Source organism: Dama dama, chromosome 24 (genome assembly GCF_033118175.1).
Source record: "Dama dama isolate Ldn47 chromosome 24, ASM3311817v1, whole genome shotgun sequence".
Lineage (NCBI taxonomy): Eukaryota > Metazoa > Chordata > Mammalia > Artiodactyla > Cervidae > Dama > Dama dama.
The window spans coordinates 54,474,633-54,499,810 of NC_083704.1; the positions used below are offsets into that span (position 1 = coordinate 54,474,633).

At 39.7% G+C, this 25,178-nt stretch overlaps 1 protein-coding gene across 4 annotated transcripts in view; it reads right to left on the bottom strand.

Moving 5' to 3' along the window:
• RBM6 (RNA binding motif protein 6) overlaps nucleotides 1–23,855 on the bottom strand; it is an 83,472-nt gene extending 59,617 nt beyond the window's left edge. The window contains exons 1-6 of one of the 4 annotated variants that reach the window (XM_061128553.1): nucleotides 23,701–23,846; nucleotides 23,152–23,323; nucleotides 11,361–11,471; nucleotides 6,329–7,607; nucleotides 4,422–4,511; nucleotides 3,056–3,125 (exon numbers count right to left, since the gene is read on the bottom strand). In XM_061128553.1, the coding sequence (XP_060984536.1) occupies nucleotides 3,056–3,125; nucleotides 4,422–4,511; nucleotides 6,329–7,607; nucleotides 11,361–11,404 (1,483 nt within the window). In that variant the 5' untranslated portion in view covers nucleotides 11,405–11,471; nucleotides 23,152–23,323; nucleotides 23,701–23,846. Of the gene's footprint in view, nucleotides 1–3,055; nucleotides 3,126–4,421; nucleotides 4,512–6,328; nucleotides 7,608–11,360; nucleotides 11,472–23,151; nucleotides 23,324–23,700 lie in introns of those variants that run through there. The other 3 variants (XM_061128552.1, XM_061128555.1, XM_061128558.1) reach the window with 3 other exon arrangements.
• Between the last annotated feature and the right edge of the window lie 1,323 nt (nucleotides 23,856–25,178).

Genomic DNA, 25,178 nt, shown 5'->3' on the forward strand with positions numbered 1-25,178 from the left:
TCATTTTCTGCAGAAGTATTATATCTTATACACATTCCACTGGGGGATATAATTCACATATAAGCTATTGGACCACATTACCTTTCTATAATCAGAAAAATTCATAAATTCATCTGACCCTACAGATTTTAGATAAAAGTTGTGGCCCTGTACTTACACAGTTCTAAATGAGACAAAAATTAAGCTGATAATTACTTGAGTCAGTGAAGAGGCATTAAGCTTTTCTGTTACAGACTAGCTCCCCAATACATCAACTACAAGGATGAATGTTACCCCACAACCCCCCTCTTATGAACAACATCCAATCTACATGGTCTTTGCAGGTTATCCTAACCTAAAAACTTGATGGCTGTTTATAAAAGACACCATTTCTACTGAAATTCAGACATAATCTTTGAACAGGTAAATGTTAAAGTTCTCAGAACATCTGACTGTCTCAAGATACATTCTTCAGCATTCAGGAAGAGTGCACTGCTGTAAAACCTACAGTGACCTGTAACACCATGGGGTCTCCTCACCTGAAAGGAGACCACAGGGGCTCTTCAAATACATTACTCACTCCATGCATACTGGGAACCCATCCGGGCTAGGCAGAGAGTAAAGAACTGGGAAAAAGAGGGAACAAGCCAAACAAGGCTCCTACTGTCGTGAAGCTAACTCTCCAATGACAGGAATAAACACACAAAACCACTGAGAAAAATATCTAGGTGATAAACCCTACGATGACAAAAATACGATATAAAATGACAGAGGAATGATTTTAAATTGGATGGTGACTCAAGGCCTCTGAGAGTTGAAACTGAAGCCAAGAACTAAACCCCCAAAGAAAGTGAGACTCAAAGAAGAGCAACGCAAAGGCTGTGACAAAGCAGTAAGTCCACATGGTCAAGGGCTGGAGCAGGTTAGGAAAGGTAGAGTGCATGTAATGGGGTCAGACAAAGAGCCAAGGCAGGCTCATGCAGGACTGTGTTAAGTCAGAACAAGAAGTTGAGAGTTTCTTCCAACTGAGACGGAAGGGTGTTAAAGGGTTTTAGGGAGAGGACTAACATGACATGACTGATAATTTCAAAAGCGCATTCTACTTGTCATACAGTGGTATAATATGGATAATATGGGACAGGTAATCCAATCCTTTAAATTCTTTCATTTTAAGAAGCATATATACGTGTGTGTGCATGTGTGTGTATGTGAGCTTATATAAATATGGTGTGTGTGTGTGTGTGCACCCGCGTGTATGCGTGCACTTATACAAATGTGGTGGCTTCTGTGGTAGCTCAGACCAGGTAAAGAATCCACCTGTAATACAGGAGACATGTGTTTGATCCCTGAGTCGGGAAGATCCTCTGGAGAAGGGAATAGATACCCACTCCAGTACTCTTGCCTGGAGAATTCATGAACAGAGGAGCCTGGTAGGCTACAGTCTATGGGGTTGCAGAGTCAGACATGACTGAGCAACTAACACGTTCAACATTTCCATATATGCATATATATTTTTAATACACTATCACTTCATGTATTAAAATGCCAAGAAAAGGCAGAATTTCCTGAAAACTGATTTTTTCTACACTACTGTCGTGAATGATTTCACATGTGTATCAATGTCTCTGGTCTGTTAATTATGATTTTAATAGCTGCCAGAGTCAGAAAACTTAAGGACTTCGTCTGTGAACCCTACAAATCAATGTAGGTTTTACTCTGCTAATAAATCTGACAATACATGTAGAAAGTCAATGAGTACTAAAGAAACGAAGAATTAAAATTGCTGTTATTTAAATACCAAGACACATCTTTTTCCTAAACACAAATACTTAACAAAAGTACAGTTCATGAAATAAGATCAAAGCTGAAGTTATTGCCTTATGAGTCAAAAAGCAACTGCAGCCTATAAATTCTATTTTTAATTTCCAAAGTTAATAGTAAATCAGGAAAGTCTGTATGAGACACATACCCATCATCCCAAGAGTTGTGTTTGAGAACATACCTACTCTTAGTCATATTTCCACAAATTTAGAGCTGCCATGTTTCAAACAAAGAAATAATTAGCTTTCTGAGAAATAATGCTCCTGAGTTCACTGTCAAATTACAGGAAAACAATTTCTGTACTTAACACAAACACTAGATTATTTCAAGCACCAAAATTTTTGTGGACAGTTTTATTCTGTAAAACCAATCAGAAGAAGTAATCTAGTTAACGCAAAAATGTTATTCCATGGTGAACTGTTTAAAGGTAAACTATATACTCAAAAACATGGCTTGCTCTTACTTGAAGAGTTCTTTAACATGAATTACTGAAATTCTAAGACTTGTGAAAAGACTAATGCTCTACTTTCTTTAATTTAAAATAGATCACTTTAAAATTACCTTTATTTGTTTCATATTGGGTAGTCCTAAAAACACTGGTCCAATACCTTGACTGCTTGGCATTTCACTTTTGACTACTTTTTCTATAATAAGATTTGAAGAAACTGACCACATTTGGTACTCTAAGATACTAGGAGGATATTCTGAAAATCTAATCTGTAGAATAGAGGTCAAAAAGAAAGGTCTTCTGGATCTATTCATGGATTTCAACATAATAGCTGGTGCAGGACTCTGTCCTCAGAAAGACTAAAATCTCAAGAAACCACTCACTTGTACAATTTCTCTGGGAAGTTGAAAATTCCATGCTGAAGCAACGACACGTAAAGTTTTACATATGGTAAGGTAATTAAAATCTTACCCGGCTCAAACAGAAACATTCCACCACCATGAAGAACATCAGCAGCAAGTTTAATGATTTAATTGCATAACATATATTTGGGGACAAATTCTACAACACTCACTTTGTATCTCATAGGCACTCAGAAGTACTGGAACATACATCCTCACCACCCATGAGTGGACAAACATCCACAAAGAACTACAGCTAAGGGTATAGCTGGCTGTTGTTTGAAGGCATCAACAGGAGGCTTCTGGAAATCTTAATTGTGGTTTCTTAAAATTTTGAGGAGTACAAGATGCAGAGATCTGACAGACTCTTCCTAACCCAAGGCTGCATGCAAGTCAGGAAACTCACCTGTGTTATACTCCTTTAACTGCAAGTCCTTCACAGGCATGCCATCAGGAGTCCAAAAGGCGTTAAGAATCTGTAAGAATATGGTATGCACACTAATGACACACATCATAATCAAATACTAAACATTGTATTTCCCCTAGTGGTTTTTAATTCTACAAACTTTAAAGCTATGATTACTTTACAAAGTCCAAATTAGGCCAAGTACACTCCAGGCATTCCAAAACTATTCAATGAGTAGAACATAATTACTCAAAAATTCTCAAGTACAAAAAAAAGGCAGAAGAGCATAAGCTCAAGAGTTCAAGCTCTGAAATGAGACTACCAGTATTCCAAATCTCTCCTCATGTGCTGTGAAACCTCTCCGCACCCAGAGTCTCATTTTCTAAACCTAAGATCATGCAATGAGCTCATTCCTATCCAGGGCCATGGTCCCTGAACTCCCTCAGCCTGGTCAGTTCTTTTCCCCATTTTCAAATGGACTGTTCTCTCACTTGCATTCAGGCCTGGGCTCAAATGTCACTTCCTCAGTGATGTCTTCTCTACCTACCCAATCTAACACCACCTATACCCGAGTGACGCTCTAAACCCTTACTATAGTTTTCTTCAGAGCATTCATTACTGCCTGAATTTTTTTCTCTGCTTATTCTTTTTACTAACCATGGAAGCAGTGACTTTATAATGTTCACTACTGTATCACTCAGTGCCTAGAACACTGCCTGGCATACAAAGGTGCTTCATTTTTGAATGAATGAATAAAGGAGTACCTGTTTCATAGGATGTTGTGATAAATAAATGAACTAATGCTTTTAAGTATCACACAATGCCTAGCACAGAGTAAAGCTCTGTTTGCTCTGGTGGTTGTATATTCTGACCAAATTCTTCCTTAAGGTCATCCATAATTTAGTTACAAAGTTCTTTAACATTGAGGAGTTAGGCAGTTCCCAGTTTTTACTACTATAAATAAACAGCATCTTTATGTAAGCACTCCAACCCTCCTCCCTCCCACTTGGATTATCCCCTCAAGGATGATCATCAGGTCTGAGGACAACAATCACTTGTCTCATACACACACACACACACACACACACACACACACATATATATTACAAACCTCACCTCAGTGAGTACTCAATAACTGGTGAAATATGAATGATCTCTGTGGGTTATACTAAAGCTACTTTCCTGGTTTAGCTACTGCTCTATAGATGGGGGAAGGCTGGGTGAACGATAACCAAGATTTCCCTGAGGATTTCTAAAACCTTCCTGTGAATCTACAATTTCTCAAAATAAAAAGTCTTTAAAATTTTTTAACTGACCGAAAAAAAAAAAAAAAAAAAGGAAAGAGAAAAAAGAACAAGAGCCTTACCTCTTCTTTTGTGGCATTTTCAGGCACCCCATTTAATCGAATAAGCTTGCTTGGTTTCTCCTCACTTGGGCCAGTCCTATAGTCTTGATCCTTGAATCCAAAGCAAAAAAGCTTATTTCAGAAAAAAATACATGTTAATGTGCAAAATGAAACAACATGAAATACAGGTACTCAGGATAAAAAAAAAAATTGAAATGACTTGCATCATATGAAGATATAGAAAGTTATAATTGTCTCTTTTTCTGAGTTCCAAAATTTGATTTTTTTTTTTAAAGTGGGATCTTACTTCCCCCACCAAGGACTGAACCTGGTCCCTGGCAGTGAAAAGGCAGAGTCTTAAGCACTAAACCACCAGGGAATTCCCCCCAAATTTTTTTTCAAATCATTAGACTATTAAGTGTTCTAAGATCCATGCTCATTGCAGGAATTTTGAAATAGTAAAGCAGGAAATGAAGAGAAACAACATTGAAAAGGACTTTCACAAACAGGGGGAGAAAAAATCAACTAGATTCTCAAAACTAGAATTTTCTTTTCCTGAATGAGGAAACAGCACATAAATAAAACCAGATGTCATTTATCAAAGATGTCACCTATAAACAATCTCCAGAACAAAATCAAAAGGTGTCATCTGATGATATAACTTATACAACTTAACAGTACAAAATCAGAGAAATCTGCATTTTCCATATGCACAAAAGTCTCAGCTCTGATTCTCCTCCATTTCAAGTTATAAAAAGGGTTTAACCTTTGGGAAAAAAGTCTCCTACAACTGCTTGACCACACCTACTGTCTGAGCATAATTATAAATAGTGTCCTCTTTTACTCTTGAAAGTGTCCTGACTTGAATAATAAATTATATTGCCATCCAGTTCTAACATTCTTAAAATCCATTTTTTAACCAAGTATCTAACCAGCTTGTCTTAGAATTACTGTCCAAAATAACAGAAACTGCAATAGAGATGGGTAACACCTATTTTTAAAGGTAATGTTTTCAATGTCCAACTGCAAACATAATTCTAAGATTATATGTACATTAGATTATATATTAGACATATAGAAAATCAACATTTAAGTCAATTAAGTTAGCTTCAATATTTGCAACATTAACACTGCCTCCTCCTTACTAGGTATTTTCTATCTCTTATCCTATTAGGTATTTTCTAAATGATTTTAAGCAAGAAAATGAACCCCAAACAGCCACAAGGCCTGACTACGTAAAGGACAAGAGAACCAACTCCCAAAGACAAATACTTTCAAACTAAATTATCCCAAGGCATTTAAATCAGTATCATCAAGCAAGATAATGAAGAGATACACATCAAAAATATGATCTGAACTGAGGGCCCTTTCTCTAGAGATGTACACTCCACTCGTGACTACAAATCTTGCTTTTTAATGGCTGTATAAAGTAAGACCCAGGGCTAATGAACTCTATACTTCATCCTTCAGAAAAGTCTTATGAAGAAGCAAAACTCAACAAAGCAATCCAGGGCTTCCCTGGTGCTCAGTGGTAAAGAATCCACCTGCCAATGCAGGAGACATGGGTTCAATCCCTGAGCTGGGAAGATCCCACATGCCACAGAGCAACTAAGCCCATTCGTACAACTGCTGAGTCTGTGCTCTAGAGTCCGGCTTGCTGCTGCTGCTACTAAGTCGCTTCAGTTGTGTCCGACTCTGTGCGACCCCATAGACGGAAGCCCACCAGGCTCCCCCATCCCTGGGATTCTCCAGGCAAGAATACTGGAGTGGGTTGCCATTGCCTTCTCCAGAGCCCGGCAGCCCCAACTAAAGAGTAGCCCCCCACTCTCCTCAACTGGAGAAAAGTGACAAAGACCCAGCACAACCAATAAATAAGTAAATAAATAAAATCTTAAAAGAGAAAACAGTAGTCCACTCAATTAACATACCTGAAGGTCCCGTTGGGCATCTTGGGAAGTTTTGCCCTCGGGAAAAGACTTGCTCTGGCCATAGCCAAATATCTGGCTTCCAGGCAGTCTGTGATCCACATCACAGTACTCCATGCTTCTGTAATCAGTGTCCTGACGGCCAAGAAAGTCCAGACCACCTTCTTCTTTAAACATGCCAGCATCCGAGCTCTGTTGTTCACCTCCAGAATGCTGTGACTTGTCCTGGTCTTGAAGAGGACTTTGGCTGTTCTGAAAGTCTGGTGGAGATGCATGGTCAAAGGCTACACCTTGTTTTTCTCCTTCTCCTGTTTCTGAATGCTCAAATTCTCCCTTCTGAATGCCAAAAGCAGGTCTTTCCGTTGTATGGTCATGTGCAGATTCTTCTCTCTTGTTCACATTCATACCAGAATGTTCTCTGTTTTGTGTGGAGGGCTGAACGTAATCCAAAATATCTGGATCCGCAGAGGGCATCTCCCTATCTTTAAATTCCATACAAGGTCCCCCCTCTCTGCCCCTAAAATCCTGATCAGTCCTGGATCGGTGTCTACCTCTGAAATCTGCATGTGGTGTATTCCTGTCCCTAAAGTCTAGATCACTAGTACCTGAACCTCGACCTCTAAAGTCCACCTGGGTTCCGTCTTTGTCCCTGAAGTCCAAATCAGATACATCTCTATTCCTAAAATCAGAACGGGACTGATCTCTGGCCCTGAAATCCAAATCTGATAAATCCCTTCCCCTAAAATCTGCATGGGCTCCATCCCGCCCTCTAAAATCTAAGTCGTAAGTGCCCCGGCCCCTGAAGTCAGGAGGAGGAGCATCCCTACCTCTAAAGTCACCAGTATGAGCCTCCCTGTCTCTGTAGTTCATGTGAGATGTCTCCCTGCCTCTGTAGTCCAGAGAAGTACCGTCTCCACCCCGATAGTCCATAGGTGGCCCTTCTCTATCCCGAAGGTCCCCAGAATGGATGTCCCTACCTCTGAAGTCCAACTGTGATGAATCTCTGCTCTGGAAATCAGAAGATGAAAAATCTCCCCCCCTGAAATCATGTCCATGGCCCTCCCCTCCTCGATAGTCACCATGCTGTCCGTCTCTAGCTCCATAGCTGAAAGAATGCTCCTCTACATTTGCAAAGGGAGGCCCCGAATGCCCCTGGAAATCAAAGGGAAGTGAATCTCTGCCAGGAAAGTTGCCAGAGTGTCTCTCTTGAGCATGACTCTTAAGGGGAGGAGGAGGATAATCCCTGTTCCACCCGGGAGCAAACCTTTCTTCTTGGCTCCCACTGTAGAAACAAAGACAGTGTTATTCATATTGTCCAGAGAGTTTGAAATCTACACACCAGCATATTCTTCTCTAATCACAGCACATTCTTCTGTAAACATTTTTTTTTTTTTTGGCAGAGTTCTGTAACAAGGTCCTAGATCTGCAGAAAACAGCAATGTTTTGCTATTTTAAGACGAAGTGGCGGAGTAAACTTTTAAGTTCCCATTTCAGAACACGAGGAAAGTCAACACAAGGTTTTCAACATGACTGCTGCAGAAAAAGCTTTCACCCAGTCCTGCAACAGGGAAAATCCGCAACACCAGATAAGCTAGCAATGGTGACACTCTACAAAAATTTCCATTTCCTACAGCCAGGGAACTTAGAATTCCAAGATCAATACGATGATTCCTATACATCAGAAAAATCAATGCGCTGTAAATTTTATACAGTAGGTTTCAGGACGTGTCTTTCTCATTGGTGCAAACAAGAGTAACATTCCAAAATATCTGATTGACAGCTACAGAGTGGACACCACCCAATCAGAACAGATGCAGGCCCAAAATGAAGAAAACACTGGCTGTAAGTACACTAGCATTCACCAGTTGAGCATCACCCCTGGCTGCATCTAAACCCCAGTTCCACAGTGGCGCCACCTAGAAGCGCTCTCACCTGGGTCCTACTATTATAACTACTCAACGGTATCTCAGAAGGCAGCATGAATCATGCCACACAGGATGTGTAAGTTGACCAAACCAAGCAACAGCATCCAGGAGCTTAATGCTGAAAGGGACCTAGAGAGAGCATTAGGCTTTCATGCTTTATCCCCAGGTCCCAAACAAAGAAGCTGATTTTTTAGATTCTAATGCCTCATCTAATTTTTCATGATAATATAATATATTTTAAAACACAGTATTAAATTCACATTCTCAGTTTACAGGACTCAAGACATAAATGAGAACTGGCCCTATCTTTCACACTACCTAGCTCCAGACCATTTTACATGTTTTGACTTTGGTAAAAGACAGGGAATTTAAATAGGCAATTAGGTACCTAGGATCCTGAGCTTGAAGGGGAGAGGAGGGCATGAAAAAGGAAAACATAAAACGATCTGAATGGTTACCTGCTATTCAGCAGCAAAACAAAAGTATTAAGAGATCAAGTTCCACTCAGTTCTCTCCTCTCAGAAAATATAAGTTCTATTATATGACCCTTCTGAACTCAGACTACACTGCTATAGGAAGACTCAACAGACAACTGCTTCTGGGTCACTCAGTTCAAGAGCAAGTTACAATGCCAAACCCTTTCCTGGAATAATAGAAATTTAACAATAGTAACCCAAACAGTAGAATGATGCATATTTAATAGATTTTCAGAACATAACTTCAACTAGCTTCATTAACACAAAAATATTAACATTATTTATGTGTATGGGGTTCATCATAAGAGAAGCAAGTTTAAATGTGCTTCATAAATAATACAACTTAACACTAAAATTAAGACACTACCACTAGTTCTAGTGTCACCCATATTTAAAATCATTTAGATTCCAATAGTTAGCTTGTAGGAAGACTTAAGCCTAAGGAGACATTCATGGGCTCAGTGCTGAGTTTTCTAAATCTACATGTTCTCTGACCAAAACACATACAATACTGTCTTTGAATACTACTCTAAGGATTACCTTACCAGGTAAAACTGAAATCAAATACATCTACAGTAAACACTACACTAGGGTTCTCAGAACTGTATTTTATGTAGACTATTCAAGAAACAGTTCTACTAGTTATGAAACAGCAGTGGCTATGAAAATAATTTTCAACCAAATTTTTAAGACAAGTTGTTAAAATAAATACAAAATCATTTTCCTGCAAGATACCTTTTTCACCCAAATTAGTCCCCTCCCAAAAGTTATGCTATATAAACTATGCCTCTCTCTGATCAAAGACCTTAAAAAATGGTATGTATTGACTTATATTTAAACTAAAATTAAGGTGGGGAAATACAATTTTATATAATAAATTCAAAGAAAAAAATGTTCTGAAAAAAATTTTTCAGTGATGCAATAGAGCTAAAGTTATTTCTTCAGCTCTGAAGGCTTAGTGTAAACAGCCTTACACAGAAAATAATTATCCATAGATATAAGTAAAAGGATAGATTTTTAAACATTAAAGTACAAACACACTAATCTAGACTAGGCATCTGCAAATTACTTCCATGAAGTAATTACATTAAGCTTTACAGTTTCTGTCACAACTATTCAACTCTGTCCCTGCAACATGAAAGCAACTATAGACAATTTGTAAACGAATGATCAGGGCTATGTTCCAGTCAAACAAAAACAAGCTGCAGTCTGTTGACCAGTGATCCAGACCTTAATTTTTTTAAAGGAAAAACATAACCAGTAGCACTACCACTGCTTTAAAGATTGCTAAGCAGAAAGTAAAGATCCCTTTATTCACAAAACTAGCTTTACTAAGTGTTACATGGATCTTTTTTTTTCATGGATTTATTTTTAAACTTACTTTTCTACCTAAATTTTCCATGGGAACCCCAAACTTCAGAATAATAAAATAACTGTTGAATTTGCACAGGAAGATCCTGCAGACTGCCAGTCCAAAAGAAAACTTACTTGTAACAAAAGTTTCAATTGGAGCATAATATTTTTTTTTTGGCCATGCTGCAGAGGCTTGTGGGATTTTAGTTCCCCGACCAGGGACTGAACCCAGGCCCCTGGCAGTGAGAGCATGGAGCTCTAACCATTGGACTGCCAGGGAATTCCCTGGAGCATAAATATTTTTTAATGTATAACTTTAAAAGTAAGATTTCTTTGCCACACACAAACTACAGCCATAAGTCACATTCCTATAGCATTTCATTAATTGCAAACACAACGCAAAAGTTTTTAAAATATCATCATCAGTGTTTATTACACTGGCTATAAAAAATTCACTCCCTACAAATCTATAATATAATTCATTTACAACTATTAATGGTACCACCTTCTCCACTTGTCAAATCGATAATGTAATTCATTTTATTGAATTATAAATTCAATAAAATTTATATAATTTTATTGTATAAAAAGAATGTAATTCATTCTCCCGACAAATCTGTAATATAATTCATTTATAACTATGAACAGTACCACGGTCTCCTCTTAACTTTGTACCCAGTAACCCCTAAAATTGTAATGCAGCTTAGGAAACTGCATCAAGTAAATAGTTTTTCTTTTTCACAACTATTTCTGGTGGCTGAAATACAACGTGTCATAGGAAGGACAGAGCTCTGGATTCTAGACATAAATTACCAAACTTAAAGAAACATTCACATTCATTTATAAACACTTATATACATTTTTACTAGCTTTCCTTATTAGTTGAGTACATATTACTTTACTAAAAAAGATAAAATTTTTTTTTTAAAACTGGGGGAAAAACAAACAAACAAAAAAAAAGAAAAAGAATTAAAAAAAAAAAAAGAAAACAAAACAAACAAAATCTGGGGGATTTTTTGTTAATATTTTTAAAATGCTAATACACCAAAAAATAAATAAATGCTAATACACAAAATACTTGGAATGGTAGGTATTCACTCTCACGATCACTCTAGAAATGACTAGAAAAATTTTAAGTAGTTTCTATTTTTAAAAATCAGGGAAAAAAATCAAAGCTATTTCTACACAAAGAAAATAATCCGTATTTATAGTAGGCCATAAATATTATACAGATCTACATTGTTATAATAGACACTTCAATATTCAAATTTTAAGACTTACCGAAAAGGTCCTGTTCTGTTAGCAGGTCGAGAATCCCCCCACATCTCTTTCTATGTCAAGAGGGCCCAAAAAGTAGATCTTTTTGCTACCAAACTCTCGTTATAGCACTACCTGTACAAAATAAACCACAATAAATGAGTATGTGGGTACATGAAGTAAAGACTAAACCAATTTCCTCCTGTTTGGCTTATCAGGGACCACATCAGCAAGGATATTTTTAGAAGTCACTTTTAAACATTTACATATTAATTTACAGCAACAAAAACACATTTTAAATTTAAATTTAAAAAAGGGCACCATCAATCTTTCAAAGTACTAAGAATGCTTCATAAAACATTTATTAAATTTTCCAGCACCCATTCTATATTCCTTTTTGGAAACAGCACCTTACCATGTTTATTAACTACCCTCAGTCCACATGGCTGATCCTACACTATTCAGCCTGGCTAATCAGAATAGTCTATTACCACAGTGGTTGCTCTGCAGATGAGCACGTAACCTAAGACTAAGAAGTCCTCATAAGACCTGCACTCCAGCTACCAAAAAAGAGGCAAACTTTTTTTTGGTCACACGGCACCGCCTGTGGCATTCCAGTTCCCCATCTGAACCCTAGCCTAGGCAGTGAAGAGCCAAGTCCTGACCACTGGATCACCAGGGAATTCCCAAAAGGAGGCAAACTTTTATGACCTTGGATTTGGCAATGGTTTCTTACCATGACAACAAAAGAAAAAACAGATAAAGTAGACTTGATCAAAACTGAAAACTTTTCTGCATCAGAGTACACTATCAGGAGAGTGAAAACACAACCCACATCAACAAAAACAGCAGACTATGAAATGCCAAAGTCTTCTTCCTCCACAGAAACGTTAAAAAACAAGCAGTCTGAACCAACTTTGTCCAGCCTTTAGAAAACAGTCAAAGCTTTACGATGACGAAATGAATGCTCAATGAAAAAACAGTCATTCTCAAAATAATCAGAAAGTTTTGGGTGATCCCTGACCTACCCCTCACCCCAGCATGGCCGTGGTTTGTCTTGAAGCAGTGGCAGCCCACTTTCCCAGCTCCCTCCCTTAAATCAAAGGGAAAGGTGATTTGTAAATTACTATGTACTTCTGTTCTAGCAATGTTCTGTTCTGTATGGGGGAGAGGCTAAAGGACTGATGCGAAGTACTTGCCTCTGTTTTACCTAACAGAACTCTGGTGGGGGAAGCGGCAGGCACTGCTAACAAAACTAAAAAGCAGACTATAGACTCAGATATGGGAGAAGTCGTGGTGAAAATACTGTGAGAAGTTAGAATTTCCAAGGCAATATAGATATGAAAAAATTCAGAATGCCACAAGCATACCCAGGCAGGACACACGAGTTCACCTGGACTTACACCGAGTTTCACTGCCCGCAGGGCCCCTTCTACTATCGCTGTGCTGCCTCTGTTGGGGGTGGGTCTAGGCAGCGAGGTGGCAGGCCTTGTCTGCAGGTTCAGGTCTTGGTGGTGGTAGTAAACAGGCAAAGAAGAGTTTTGACGGTTGAAATGAAAAGTAATTCCACATGAACAGTGGTTGAACAGGGGTCATTCTCCAAGAGACAACAAGCATCACATTAAGCTATGGACTACAATCCAGTGACGCACTTCTCATGGATTCCTTTAATTTTCAGCTTTATAAGCACACTCCCCCAGAATATAAAGAAAGAATTTGGTTTCTTGGAAACCAACCAATGGGTTTGGGAATAAAGCCTCCCCATTGTAGGTCAGCAGCCTTTAAGGTTAGAACCATGATATCAGATGACTCTTTTCGAGCTTCCTCTGCCTTTGATTCTTAATTAATAAAAAAATTCTTGGCAAATACTTTGATTCGGGTCCATTCTGCACAGGTCCAAGAAATCAACCTCTAGCAGCATAATATCAAAACCCGGGGCCATCCCTCTCAAATCATGACCTAAGTTCCAAAGGCCAACAAAGCAGAACCAGGGGTCCCATTCCATTAGTTTTAGCTGTGGTATACAGCAGGCCTGTACCTGCTTTAAGCACTCTAATTTTTCCGAAGTAAATGCTTTGGAGCAAACAGGACACTCAGCTATAGCATCAAGGAGGCATGACAGGCAGGGATTGGTGTCAGCATCTACCCAACTAAGATCCAACTATGAGTTTTTAAACAGCAGAAATTTTAATATGCCCTTTTGGAGCTAGAACTAGTGGCTGCTGGAAGTACCCTTGCCCCCTATCCCCTACAAATTCTCATTAAAAAAAAAAAAAATTAAATGTATTCATTTCAGTTACCGGGCCTTGAAAAGACTGCTCCTCAATTATGATAGTGGTTTTTCAGGCTTCCTCTCCAGAACCATGCTTTGCCTACCATCATACCACATTCAAAAATTAAGACTGAAAGTGGATCTACATAAATGTAGAAGCTAAAACTATAATGCTTCTAAAAGAAAACATAGGGAATTCCCTGGTGGTCCAGTGGTTAAGACTTGGCACTTTCACTGAGGTAGCCCAAGGTCAATTCCTGGTTGAGGAATAAAGATGTCAAAAGCCAGATGGCCAAGAAAAAAAAAAAACAACAACAACCACTGAGATGGTATCAGCAAAGACTTCTATAAAGGAACCAGAAAGCATTAATCATAAAGAAAAATATTAAAGTTAAAATCTGTTCTTCAAAAGACACTGAAAAGTGAATAGGTAAACTACAGAGCAGGGAGTAAATATTTATAACACATGTCTGACAAATGCTCACTATTATTAGTCATAAGGAAAACAGATTAAAACCACCGATACACACCCACTAGAACAGCTAAAATTAAAAAGACTTACAAAATCAAATACACAAGGATTTCCAGCAATCAGACCTCCTACACTACTTAAAAGACCACAAAATGGTACAACCAGTTTAGAAACTGGTCTGAGAAATATTACTCATGACCCAGCAATTGAACTTCTAAGTGTTTGCTTAAGATACATGAAAACAAAAGACTGGTAGAAAAACTTTCACAACAACTTTATTCATAATAGCTTTAAAAAAGAGAGAGAGAACAACCCAAATATTCTTCAGTGGGCGATGACATAAATGCTGTTTGCTGTCCGAAAGGGGATCCTTCCTGCGGTAGTGTATTTCACTTAGATATCAAATGGAAAGCTGACTTTTTGGTAAAGTGAGACAAGCATTAGTAAGAAAGTGAAGTGAAAGTCACTCAGTCGTGTCTGACTCTTTTCAACCCCATGGACTATATATAGTCCGTGGAATTCTCCAGGCCAGAATATTGGAGTGGGTAGCCTTTCCCTTCTCCAGGGAATCTTCCCAACCCGGGGATCGAACCCAGGTCTCCTGGATTACAGGGGGATTCTTTACCAGCTGAGCCACCAGGAAAGCCCAATACTGGAGTGGGAAGACTATTCCTCCTCCAGGGAATCTTCCCAACCCAGGAATCTAACCGAGGTCTCCTGCATTGCAGGTGGATTCTTTACCAACTGAGCTACCAGAGAAGCCCCCCATTAAGGGGAGGCAGAAATGGAGAATCAATAAAAACCATTTTAAAAAAATTATTTTTAAAATTGTGAAATACATTTAAGTTTACCATTTTACAGTTAAGAAGGATAAGTATATTTACAGTGTTTTCCAACTTTTATCCCATCCATCCAAGCTTTTTTCATCTTGTAAAACCAAAACTCTATACCCATTAAACAGTAACTCCCCACTCCTCTCTTAACCCAGTCCTTGGCAACCACCATTCTACTTTGTCTATATGGTTTTTAACTACTCTAAGTACCTCTTAATTCCAGTGAAATTAAAGAGTATTTCTTCTTTCATGAGTGGCTTTTTTCACCTGGCATAAGGTCTTCAAGGTTCATACATATTATAGCATCTATTGGGATTTAATTTCTTCTTAAGGTTGAATAATATTCCACTGTGTACACATATTATATTTTACCTACTCATCCACTGATGGACATTTGGACTCTCCCATCTTTTGGATAATGTGAACAATGAGCATGCACATACAAATATCTAAGATCAGTTCTTTCGAAGATATATACAGCCAGTAGAACTGGTAGATCATATGGTAATTCTAGTCTTAATTTTTCAAGGAACCACCATACTGTTTTCCACAGCAGCTACATCATTTTACCTTCCCACCAACAGGGCACAAATGGTTCTGTTATGGACTGAATTGTGTTCCCCACAGCTTCAAGCCCTAACTCCCAAGGTGACTGTATTTGGAGACGTGGCCTTTGGGGAGGTAATTAAGGTTGACAGAGGCCACAAGGGTGGGGCCCCAATCCAACAGGACTGGTGTCAGTGAAAAAGAAACCAAAAATGCACGCACAGGGAAAAGCTAATGTGAGGACATGGCCAGGAGAGGGCCTTCTGCAAGTCAGGGAGAGAGGCCCCACCAAAACTTAACCCTGCTGATGCCTTGATCTTAGCCGTCAGTCTCCAAACTGTGAGAAAATCATTTTCCGTTGTTTAAGCCATCTAGTCTGTGGTATTTTGTTATGGCAGCCCTAGCAGAATGATACAAGTTCCAATTCACCCACATCGTCACCAACACTTACTACTCTGTTCTTTTGTATTTTAGTAACAGCCATTCTAATGGGTGTGAAGTGGTATCTCACTGTGGTTTTGATTTGCATTTCCCTTATTATTAATGATGCTGAGCATCTTTTCATGTACTTATTGGCCATTTGTATATCCTCTTTGGAAGAAATGTCTATTCAAGTCCTTTGCCCATTTTTGGATATAGGTTATTTGTTGCTATTGTTGAGTTTAGGAGTTTTCTACATATTCTAAATATTAATCCCTTACCAGGCATGTGATTTGCAAATGTTTTCTCCCATTTTGTGAGTTGCCTTTTATCTTGTTGACAGTGTTCTTTAAGCACAGAAGTTTTTAATTTTAATGAAGTCCAATTTGCCTATTTTTCCTTTTGCTGACTGTGCCCTTGGTGTCATATCCTTTAAAAGATCATTGCCAAATCCAACACATAAAGCTTTCCCCTTCAGTTTTCTTCTAAGAGTTTTAGAGTTATAGCTCTTACATTTAGGAGCAAGATCCATTCTTAAGAACAACATATGTGGAAGGCAAAGTTCTGCATATTGATTTCTTTAAGAATATGCAAGCCCACAATCTTCCTGGAATGTTTTTGTGTACTAGAAGATTAAAGACTAGTCTGAAGAATCTACCCTTACTTAGTTCTATCTCTATCATTTAACTATTATTTTTTTTTGAATATTTGGCTGCATCAGGTCTTAGGTGCAGCACAGGCTCAGCTGCTCTGTGGCATGTGGGACTTTAGTTCCCTGACCAGGAACTGAATCCACGTCCCCTGCACTGCAAGGCAGATTCGAAACCACTGGACCAGCAGCAAAGTCCCTTAACTCCTTTTTTGACCTATACTACCACTCTGCTTTTGTTAGTAAGCATACTCCAGTCTCTCTCATATAAAACACACACCCCCCCCCAGTACAAAACCTTTAAACATCAGTTGACTAAATAAATGAATGTCCACCAAATATGCTAACTAGGCTCTATCATGTTCCCCAGCACTGTTCATGATGCTGCCCCTGGGTGCTATGGACTACAATGAATGTTTGTCTCTCCCCAAAATTCATATGTTTAAGTCCTAATCTCTGACTTGATGGTAACTGAAGATAGGGCCTTCAGGAGGTAACTAGGCCATGAGGGTAGAGCCCTTAGGAAAGGGGTTAATGCTCTTCTAAGTAAGAATAAAACAGAGTGTGCGCGCTCTCTCTCTCTCTCTCTCTCTGTACCAAGTGAGGATACAGCAAGAAGCAGCTGTCTGCAAACCAAAAGGATCTCACCAGGAACCAAACTGTCTGGCAGCTTAATCTTAAACTGCCCTGCCTCTGGAACTGTGAGAAATAAATTTGTTATTAAGTCACCCAATCTAGGGTATTTTGTTATAGCAGTCCAAGCTAAGACACTGGCCAATCTTGTCCATCCCCAATTTAATCACTATCACTGCCATCTCTACAATTATAATTTCCACATCTTCATCTCTAGCTTAGACTTTCCTATAAAGTCCAAATGTCTGCCAGAAATGGTCACTTGGCCATCCTATAGGAATCTCAAGCTCATGTATAAATTAGACTTCACTACTGTTGGGAGACACTTAAACACTTCATTAGAGCTACTTTTTCTTATGAATAGAAATTTTCCAGATTTTATTTATCTTTTCTTCAGATTTTAAATATTCTTATATCCTCACCCCTTACATCAGCAAATTACAGTCAGGTTCCTAGTTTAGAAGTGAATTTTATAAGATAGCAAGGTGTGGTGGTGAAGGGACAGGAGTACAGTCTCTGGACCTACTGTGCCTACTGGACCTACTGTGTTCACAGTTTGACTGCTGGGAGGGAAATCATGGCTCGGCCACAAGGTATGTCCTTGAGCAAGTGATTTAACTTAATGCCTCAGTTTACTTATCTGTAAAAATCCAGAATAAAGATAATGTCTACCTCATAGTTATCAGGATACAATGACAACGCAAATTCACTAGAGCAGTGCCTGATAAATAAATTGCTCAGTAAATGTTACTACTATTTTAAGAGTTTATTTCAAAAATCACTGGGACTTAGAATGTTCCCACTGATGCAGACTCATCTGGCTAAATGACTGACATTAAGGTTTGATTTGCCATAAATTAAATGCAGACATTTTCCATAAATTATCAGTTCCAAGATTTTGTCAACTATATATTTAAAGCATGCATGCAATATATTATGCCAGAAAATACATCCTTTGCAGCCATCTATGACAGAAGTGTTAAGATGTCAACTTAGAAATGTACAAAGTGGTAAAATTTTTTTCAAAATTTTACGGGTGAAAAATTTTTTAATCCTTTTATATGGTTAAAGGGAATTTCAAGACCACTGGCCTAAGTGAATGTGTTTTAAAGTCAGACAGCCTGGGTTTGAATTCAAACTCCAGCTTTTGGGAATTGACAGATGGCCCAGTGGTTAGGACTCCTTGCTTCCAATGCCGAGACTATAGCTTCAATCCCTGGTCAGGTAACTAAGATTTCACATGCCTCTCAGCACAGTCGAGGGGGGAAAAAAAGGAAGAAAAAATTCCAGCTTTCTATGTATCTTTAGTAAGTTATATTTAAATTCTATATGCCTCAAAGCTCTCCTCCTACACAACATGAATAATAGTGGTACCTACCTCAAATGATTACTATAAGGAGTAAATGAGATCATGCGTAAAAAGAAGTATATTGATAGCAACATTATTATTATGAATAATAGCCAAACACTGAAAAGAATCCAAATGTCCATCAACAGGTAGATGGATAACCAAATGTGATATACTCATAAAAAGGAATGCAACATGGAAAGTGAAAGTGCAAGTGAAGTCGTGTCCGACTCTTTGTGACCCCGTGGACTGTAGCCCGCCAGGCTCCTCCGTCCATGCAACATGGAAGAACCTCAAAAAATTATAAGTGAAAGAAGTCAGATATCCCAATTGTATGAAATTACATAAAATCATAAAACTACAGAGGCAGAAAGCAGATTAGTGGATGCTAGGACTTGCAGTTAAGAGTGGGAAGTGGAGATTAACAACAAACAGAAACTAGGGAATGTTTTGAGGTGTTCGAAACATTCTAAATCTGAGTTGCGGTGATGACTATATCAAACTGAACAGTTACAGTCAGTGAATTTTATGATATATAAGTCATGCTTCCAAAAATTTTTTTGAAAAATTTTAAAGCAACAATGTACTAATATTTAGTATAATAATATATAATAACAGATACTACTAATTCAATATTTATTATTACTGCTACTATGCTCAGGTATTTAAAGTCACAATCACATTCAGCTGGAAAGGACCTTTCTGAGTATGTCTACCTATACTCTCTGAAACAATAATAAAGGCAAGAATAGTTGAGTACTGACTCTGCCACAGTTACGCATTTTACATGGGTTCTCTCATTTAATCATCACAGGTCCTCCATGGGGTAAATTTTGTTACAATCCCCACTTCACAGACTCTGAAAATGAGACTCAAATAGTTTGAGAGGCCTGTCCCAAACAATATAATATGAGGAAAAGCCAATATGCAAACTCAAGACCATCTGATTCCAAAGCCCATCCTAAAATTCGTATGAAATTTCATAGGTCTCTGAATAGCCTTGAAAAAGAACATAACTGGAGAACCCTCACTTCTCAATTTCAAACTTACTACAAATTTCCAGTAATCAAAACAGTGTGGTATTGGTATAAGAACATACAGAACAATGAACTAGAGATCTCCGAAATAAACTCTCACATACATGGTCAAGTTATTTTCAACAAGGGAGCCAAGACCATTCAAAGGAGAAAAGACAGTCTTTTCAACAACTGGTCATAGGGAAACTGGAAATCCACATGCAAAAGAATGAAGTGCGACCCTTGCCCACCACCATACACAAAAGCTATCCCAAAAAGGGTTTAAAGACCTAAACCTAAAATTTAAAACTCTAAAACTCAGAAGAAAACAAACCAGAAGCTTCAGGCATTGGATTTGGCAGTGATCTCTTGGATATGACATCAAAAGCAGAGTCAACAAAAAAAAATATACAAGCTGGTATTCATCAAAATTAGAAATGTCTGTGTTTCAAAGCACACCAGCAAAAGAATAAAAAGGCAACTCATGAATGAGTGAAATATTTGCAAACCACATATCTGATAAGGGATTAATATCCAGAATATACAGAAAACTAAAACTCAACAATGAAAGACAACCTGATTCAAAAATGAGCAAAGGACTTGAACAGACATTTCTTCAAAGACACACAAATAGAAATGTAAATCAAAATTACAAGATAACCACTTTATACCCATTAAGATGGCTATTAAAACAAAACCAAACGAACCTAACAGAAGCTAGTGAGGATGTGAAGAAATGTGAACCCGGTGCATTGCTGTTAGGCACATACAATGTATGCAGCCACTGTGTAAAACATACGGCAGTTCCTCAAAAATTCAGAACAATCATACAATCCAACAATTCCAATTCTTTTGGGTATAAACCCAAAAGAAATGAGAGCAGAGACTCAAGTAGATATGTGCATCCCTCCATGTTCATTGCTGCATTGTTCAAAACAGCTAAAAGGTGGAAGGTGGAAACAATCCAGTGCCTATCAACAGATGAAAAGATAATGTAATATATACATACAATGAAATACTATTCCGCCTCAGAAAGGAATGAAATTCCGATAGATATTATAACACGGATGATACCTTGGAGATATTCTACTAAATAAAATAAGCCAGTCATGAAAGGACAAATATTGTATAATTTATGGTTCTATGTATATGGGGTACTTAGGACAGGCAAATTCGGAGAGTAGGATGGTGGCTGCCAGGGGAAGGGGTGGGGAGAATGGCAAACTATTGTTTAATGGGCACAGAGGTTCAATCTGAGAAGACGAAAACGTTCTGAAGCTCGATGGTAATGATGGTAGCACAACAATGTGAAGGTACTTAATAGCACTGACATGTACATTTTAAAATGGTCAAAATGATTAAGAAAAAGGGAGGCAGAAGGAAGAGATGGAGGGACTACTTCACACCCATTCAGGTGGTTACTGCCCAAAAAAACTCAGAAAGTAACAAGCGTTGGGATGTGGAGACATCGGACCCCTTGTGTATTACTGGTGGGAACATAAAATGATGCAACTGCTGTGGAATACAGTATGGTGGGTCCTCAAAAAGCTATAAACATAATTAGTATATGACCCAATTCTGGGCATACACGCAAAGATACTGAAAGCAGGGGCATGAAGAGATATTTGTGTACCCATGTTCACAGCAGCATTATTTACAATCGCCAAAGGTGGAAACGCAACTGTCCAGCAAGTGAACAGGTAAGTAAAATGTAGCCTATACATATCAATTAAGTATTGTTCAGCCTTAAAAGAGAATGTAGATGTCAATTACATCTCAATTTTTTAAATTAAATAAAAAGGAATGAAGTTTGGATACACACTATGACATGAATGAACCTTAAAAACATTATTTTACCTGAAAAAAGTCAGACATGAAAGGATAATTATTGTATGATTCCACTTACATAGGGCACCCAGAACAGGCAAATTCAGAGAGACAGAATACAGATTAGAGGTTACCAGGGACTAACGGGAAGGGGCCAGGGAGTTACCTGCTTAATGGTTAGAGTTTCTGTTTAAGGTGATGAAAAAGTTTTAGAAATAGATGTGGTGATGGTTTCATTACATTGTGAATATAATTCATGCACTGAATTTTATGTGAATTCTACATATAGAAATGGCTTAAATGGCAAATTTCATTACAATATATGCAACAAAATATACTTATCACAACTTTGTAAAAAAAAACAAAAAGTACCGTAATATATGAAAAAAATCAAATTAGACACCTTAAACGGGTGAAATATATGGTGTGCGAATTTTATCTCAACAAAATTTTTTTTTCTTTTTAATATTTTGGCTGCACCACATGGCATGTGGGCTCTTAGTTCCCAGACCAGGGATGGAACCTGCGCCCCCTGCAGTGGAAGCATAGAGTCCTAACCACTGAACTGCCAGGGAAGTGACAAAAATTTTTTTAAAAGGTAACAGTGGCGGCTAACACTTAGTGAACATTTTCCTCACACCAGGCACTGTCCTAGAAGGATTACGTAAACCTCACAACAACCTTCAAAGTGGTTGCATTTCTTAACCTCATTTCACACATGATGAAACTGAAGTTAGGTAATTTGCCCAATGTTGCTCAGTTAGTGGAGGAGTCAACAGTTCAAACCCTATCAATTTCTAGAGCACCTACAGTTCCTATCACTGACAGGAAGGTTATAAAAGGTACCCAATAGATGCTCCCTTAACTAAGTGAATGAAATGAACAACAACTGTGAAAGTCTAGCAGAAAAGTCTATTCTAAGCAAGATGACTCCATCTTTAAAATTTCAGAATTTTCCAACAGTTTTTTAATCTTAATACAACTTTGAGTTAGATTATTAACATATTATTTTATATATTTAAACACTGGCAGAAGAGTATAACCTTGCCCGTGTATCTTCAATAAGACAGGAGCATTCACTTTGTAACCTCTCCATTGACAATTCTCCAATGAAAGCCTACAAAAAACTAGGCTCCCAAAGGCAACAAAAGTAAACCCAATTCTTGGTAACAGAATTCAATGAAGAAGGCGGCGACAGATGTCCAAAAACAGCCTATCCTAAACAGCCTATCCTATGGGCTAGGTACCTGGTTAGATATTAGTTAACCAGGCAAGGTTCAGGTGCAATTTTTGTGTGTTTCACTAAAATGGTAACATACCATTAGACACTGCTTGTCCTACCCTCACTTATCAGTTCTTGAAACCTCTCCCTATAGTCCCCACAAGTCTGCTGATGTTGACATTATTAAACCATTCACAGCGGCGGCACTACTCAACAGGAAGTTGAAGCTAACAAACCGAGGGCACAATCCAGAGTTCAGAAAAATGAACCAGGTGACTGGGCGCATCAGAGTCTACTAAACTCCACCTAGATCCCGCAACTCTGACGTTCACAAGCAAACCTAGAATGTGCAAAAATTACAATTACCCTTACAGTTTATGCACCCTACAAAACAAGACCCTTTCCTTTATTAAAAAAAAAAAAGCACACCCAGAGTTAAGCCCAGTAGCACAAGATCAATTCTAAAGTTAAGAGAAAAACAGACTTATTGATACACCACTAAAAGGAATCTAAAGAGTGCATAATACGAGGAAATAACCCTGTCCTCCCACATTCGCCCAACTGGCACAGGACCCACCAGACCACTCCCCGGGATCCAGGTTCTACAGCCCGGCGCGCTGGGCTCCGAGTTCTCGCGCCCTGTTGTCCGGCCGAGCCCACTCCGGTCTGTCCAAGTCTGAGGGCGAAGCTACGTGCTAAGCACAAGAAAAACTCCCTCTCGAGCGATGCCTCACAACTGGATCAGATTCCTGCAAATGCAGGGGAAAAAAGGAGGAAAAAAGGGCCGCCTGCCTGCAGCCCCTCGGACCAAGAGCACCCAACCGCAACCACGCGCCAGCCACGGACCCCCGAAGCCGGCCGCCCCGAGAAGGGACCGGTAATTCCACCGCCAGGCCGAGCCCGGCCCCGGGCCCGCGACCGTTCTGGGGCGTTCCTCCCGTGGGCGGCGCCTCCCTCACCACACCGCCACTTGGCTCTCTTCTTCCTGAGAGAGGCCGCGGCCGCCCCGCGACACCGAAGCCGCAGCTTCCAGGCCGCGCGGGCCCGCGACGTCCAGAGAGGCCTGGCAGGCCGGCCACTTCCCCGCTGGCTCCCGCACGCCCTCTCTACCACCCCAAGCCCTTACCGAGGCAGCGCGGCCTCCGCGGCCCGCTCCTCCTAATCCTCAGCCGCCGCCACAGACCCAGCGTCGCGGAGACCGGAACTTCCTCCGCGCCGGTCCGCTGCCTCCACAAAGGCGCCGCCGCCTTTAGCGCTCGGCCCGCCGGGAGATGGAGTATACAGCGGCGGATTGCGCCGACTCCACTCCCGGCATACCCTGCGCGGGGGCCGGGGGCGGGGCGGGGGTGTGTACTTGCCTGCGGCGGCGGGGAGTGGGGGCACGCTATTGCCCACGTCCAATGGGAGGGTGCGCTTCCCGGCCCCGGTCCGCTGGACCTGCTGGGGGTTGTGGTTTGGCCCTTAGCCCACCGCCGCTCGTCTTCTTTCGCTCTTTCGAGTGTGAGCAAAGCGTGCAGTCTGTGGGTGGCTTGGCTTTCTCGAGATTTGCTCCCCGCCAGAGTGCGGACAGGACCCTGGCCTGCCTAGCTTAAAAAGGACCTATTCTCCGTTAATGTGAAGGAAATGGAAGGGAGCCTTTTCCGCCCTAAGCCTTCCGGGACAGGAGTTTGTGGCCCACACAAGAGCCTGGCTCCCGACCCTCCCATAGGATAGAGGAGCAGTAATCACTCGCTCGTCCTCTTTTCCTTCTGATGGGTTTTCAAATTAGGCATTCCCAGCTCAAGAATATCACTGGTGGGTAGTAGTAATTTGTCCTTCAAAGAGGTAAACATATGAAGGAACTAATTATTTTTGCCTTATGCCCACTCTCTTTGGGCAATAATAATTGCAACCCTTCATCACAACTCTGCTCCTGGCCTTGTGCTGACCCTTCATTATCTGATTTAATCTTCAGTGCTATTCATAGATACACTGGTGGGTATCATCTGTCTTAAAAGTTTAGTAGCGCTACCTATAAAGGAAATTCCACTCAGTTTCCAGGAGGCCTTGCTAGCTCACGGGCCATAAATCTGGCCAAGAGTGACTTGAGCAAGGTCCCAGAGGAACTGGAAGGTATCTGCAGATCAACAATGTGGGAAACAGGGCAGCACAGCTTTCAGTGTGCAGCTCACGTCCAGAATCTTCTCACAGCTAATGTTCTTCAAATGGCCAGCTCCAAGCTTCCAGGTGGATTGTACATTGTTGAAATGCTTGCTGATTCCAGCTACCCAGTATCCTCAGACAGTGGCCCTTCAGGGAAGGTAACCTGATTATAGAGCCTGAATTCAACATCATGGAATCGAAGTCTGCTGCAAGAAAAGCCTATAAATTATTCTAAAATAAAGTAATCCTTATCTGTAGAGAAAAGAGATTGTTGGGTTAAGTAGTCCTTAAAGTTACTTTTCCACTTTTCAGGCATCTTGTCTGGAAGTCATTCATTCAAGAACTTCATGAAGCACCTGCTGTGTGCCAGGCACTGGATCCGGTGCTGGCGTTACAGGAGCTTGAACAAGGCTGATAAACTTTGCTGCTCTGGTGGCGATGGGAGTGGGAATGGCTATCGAA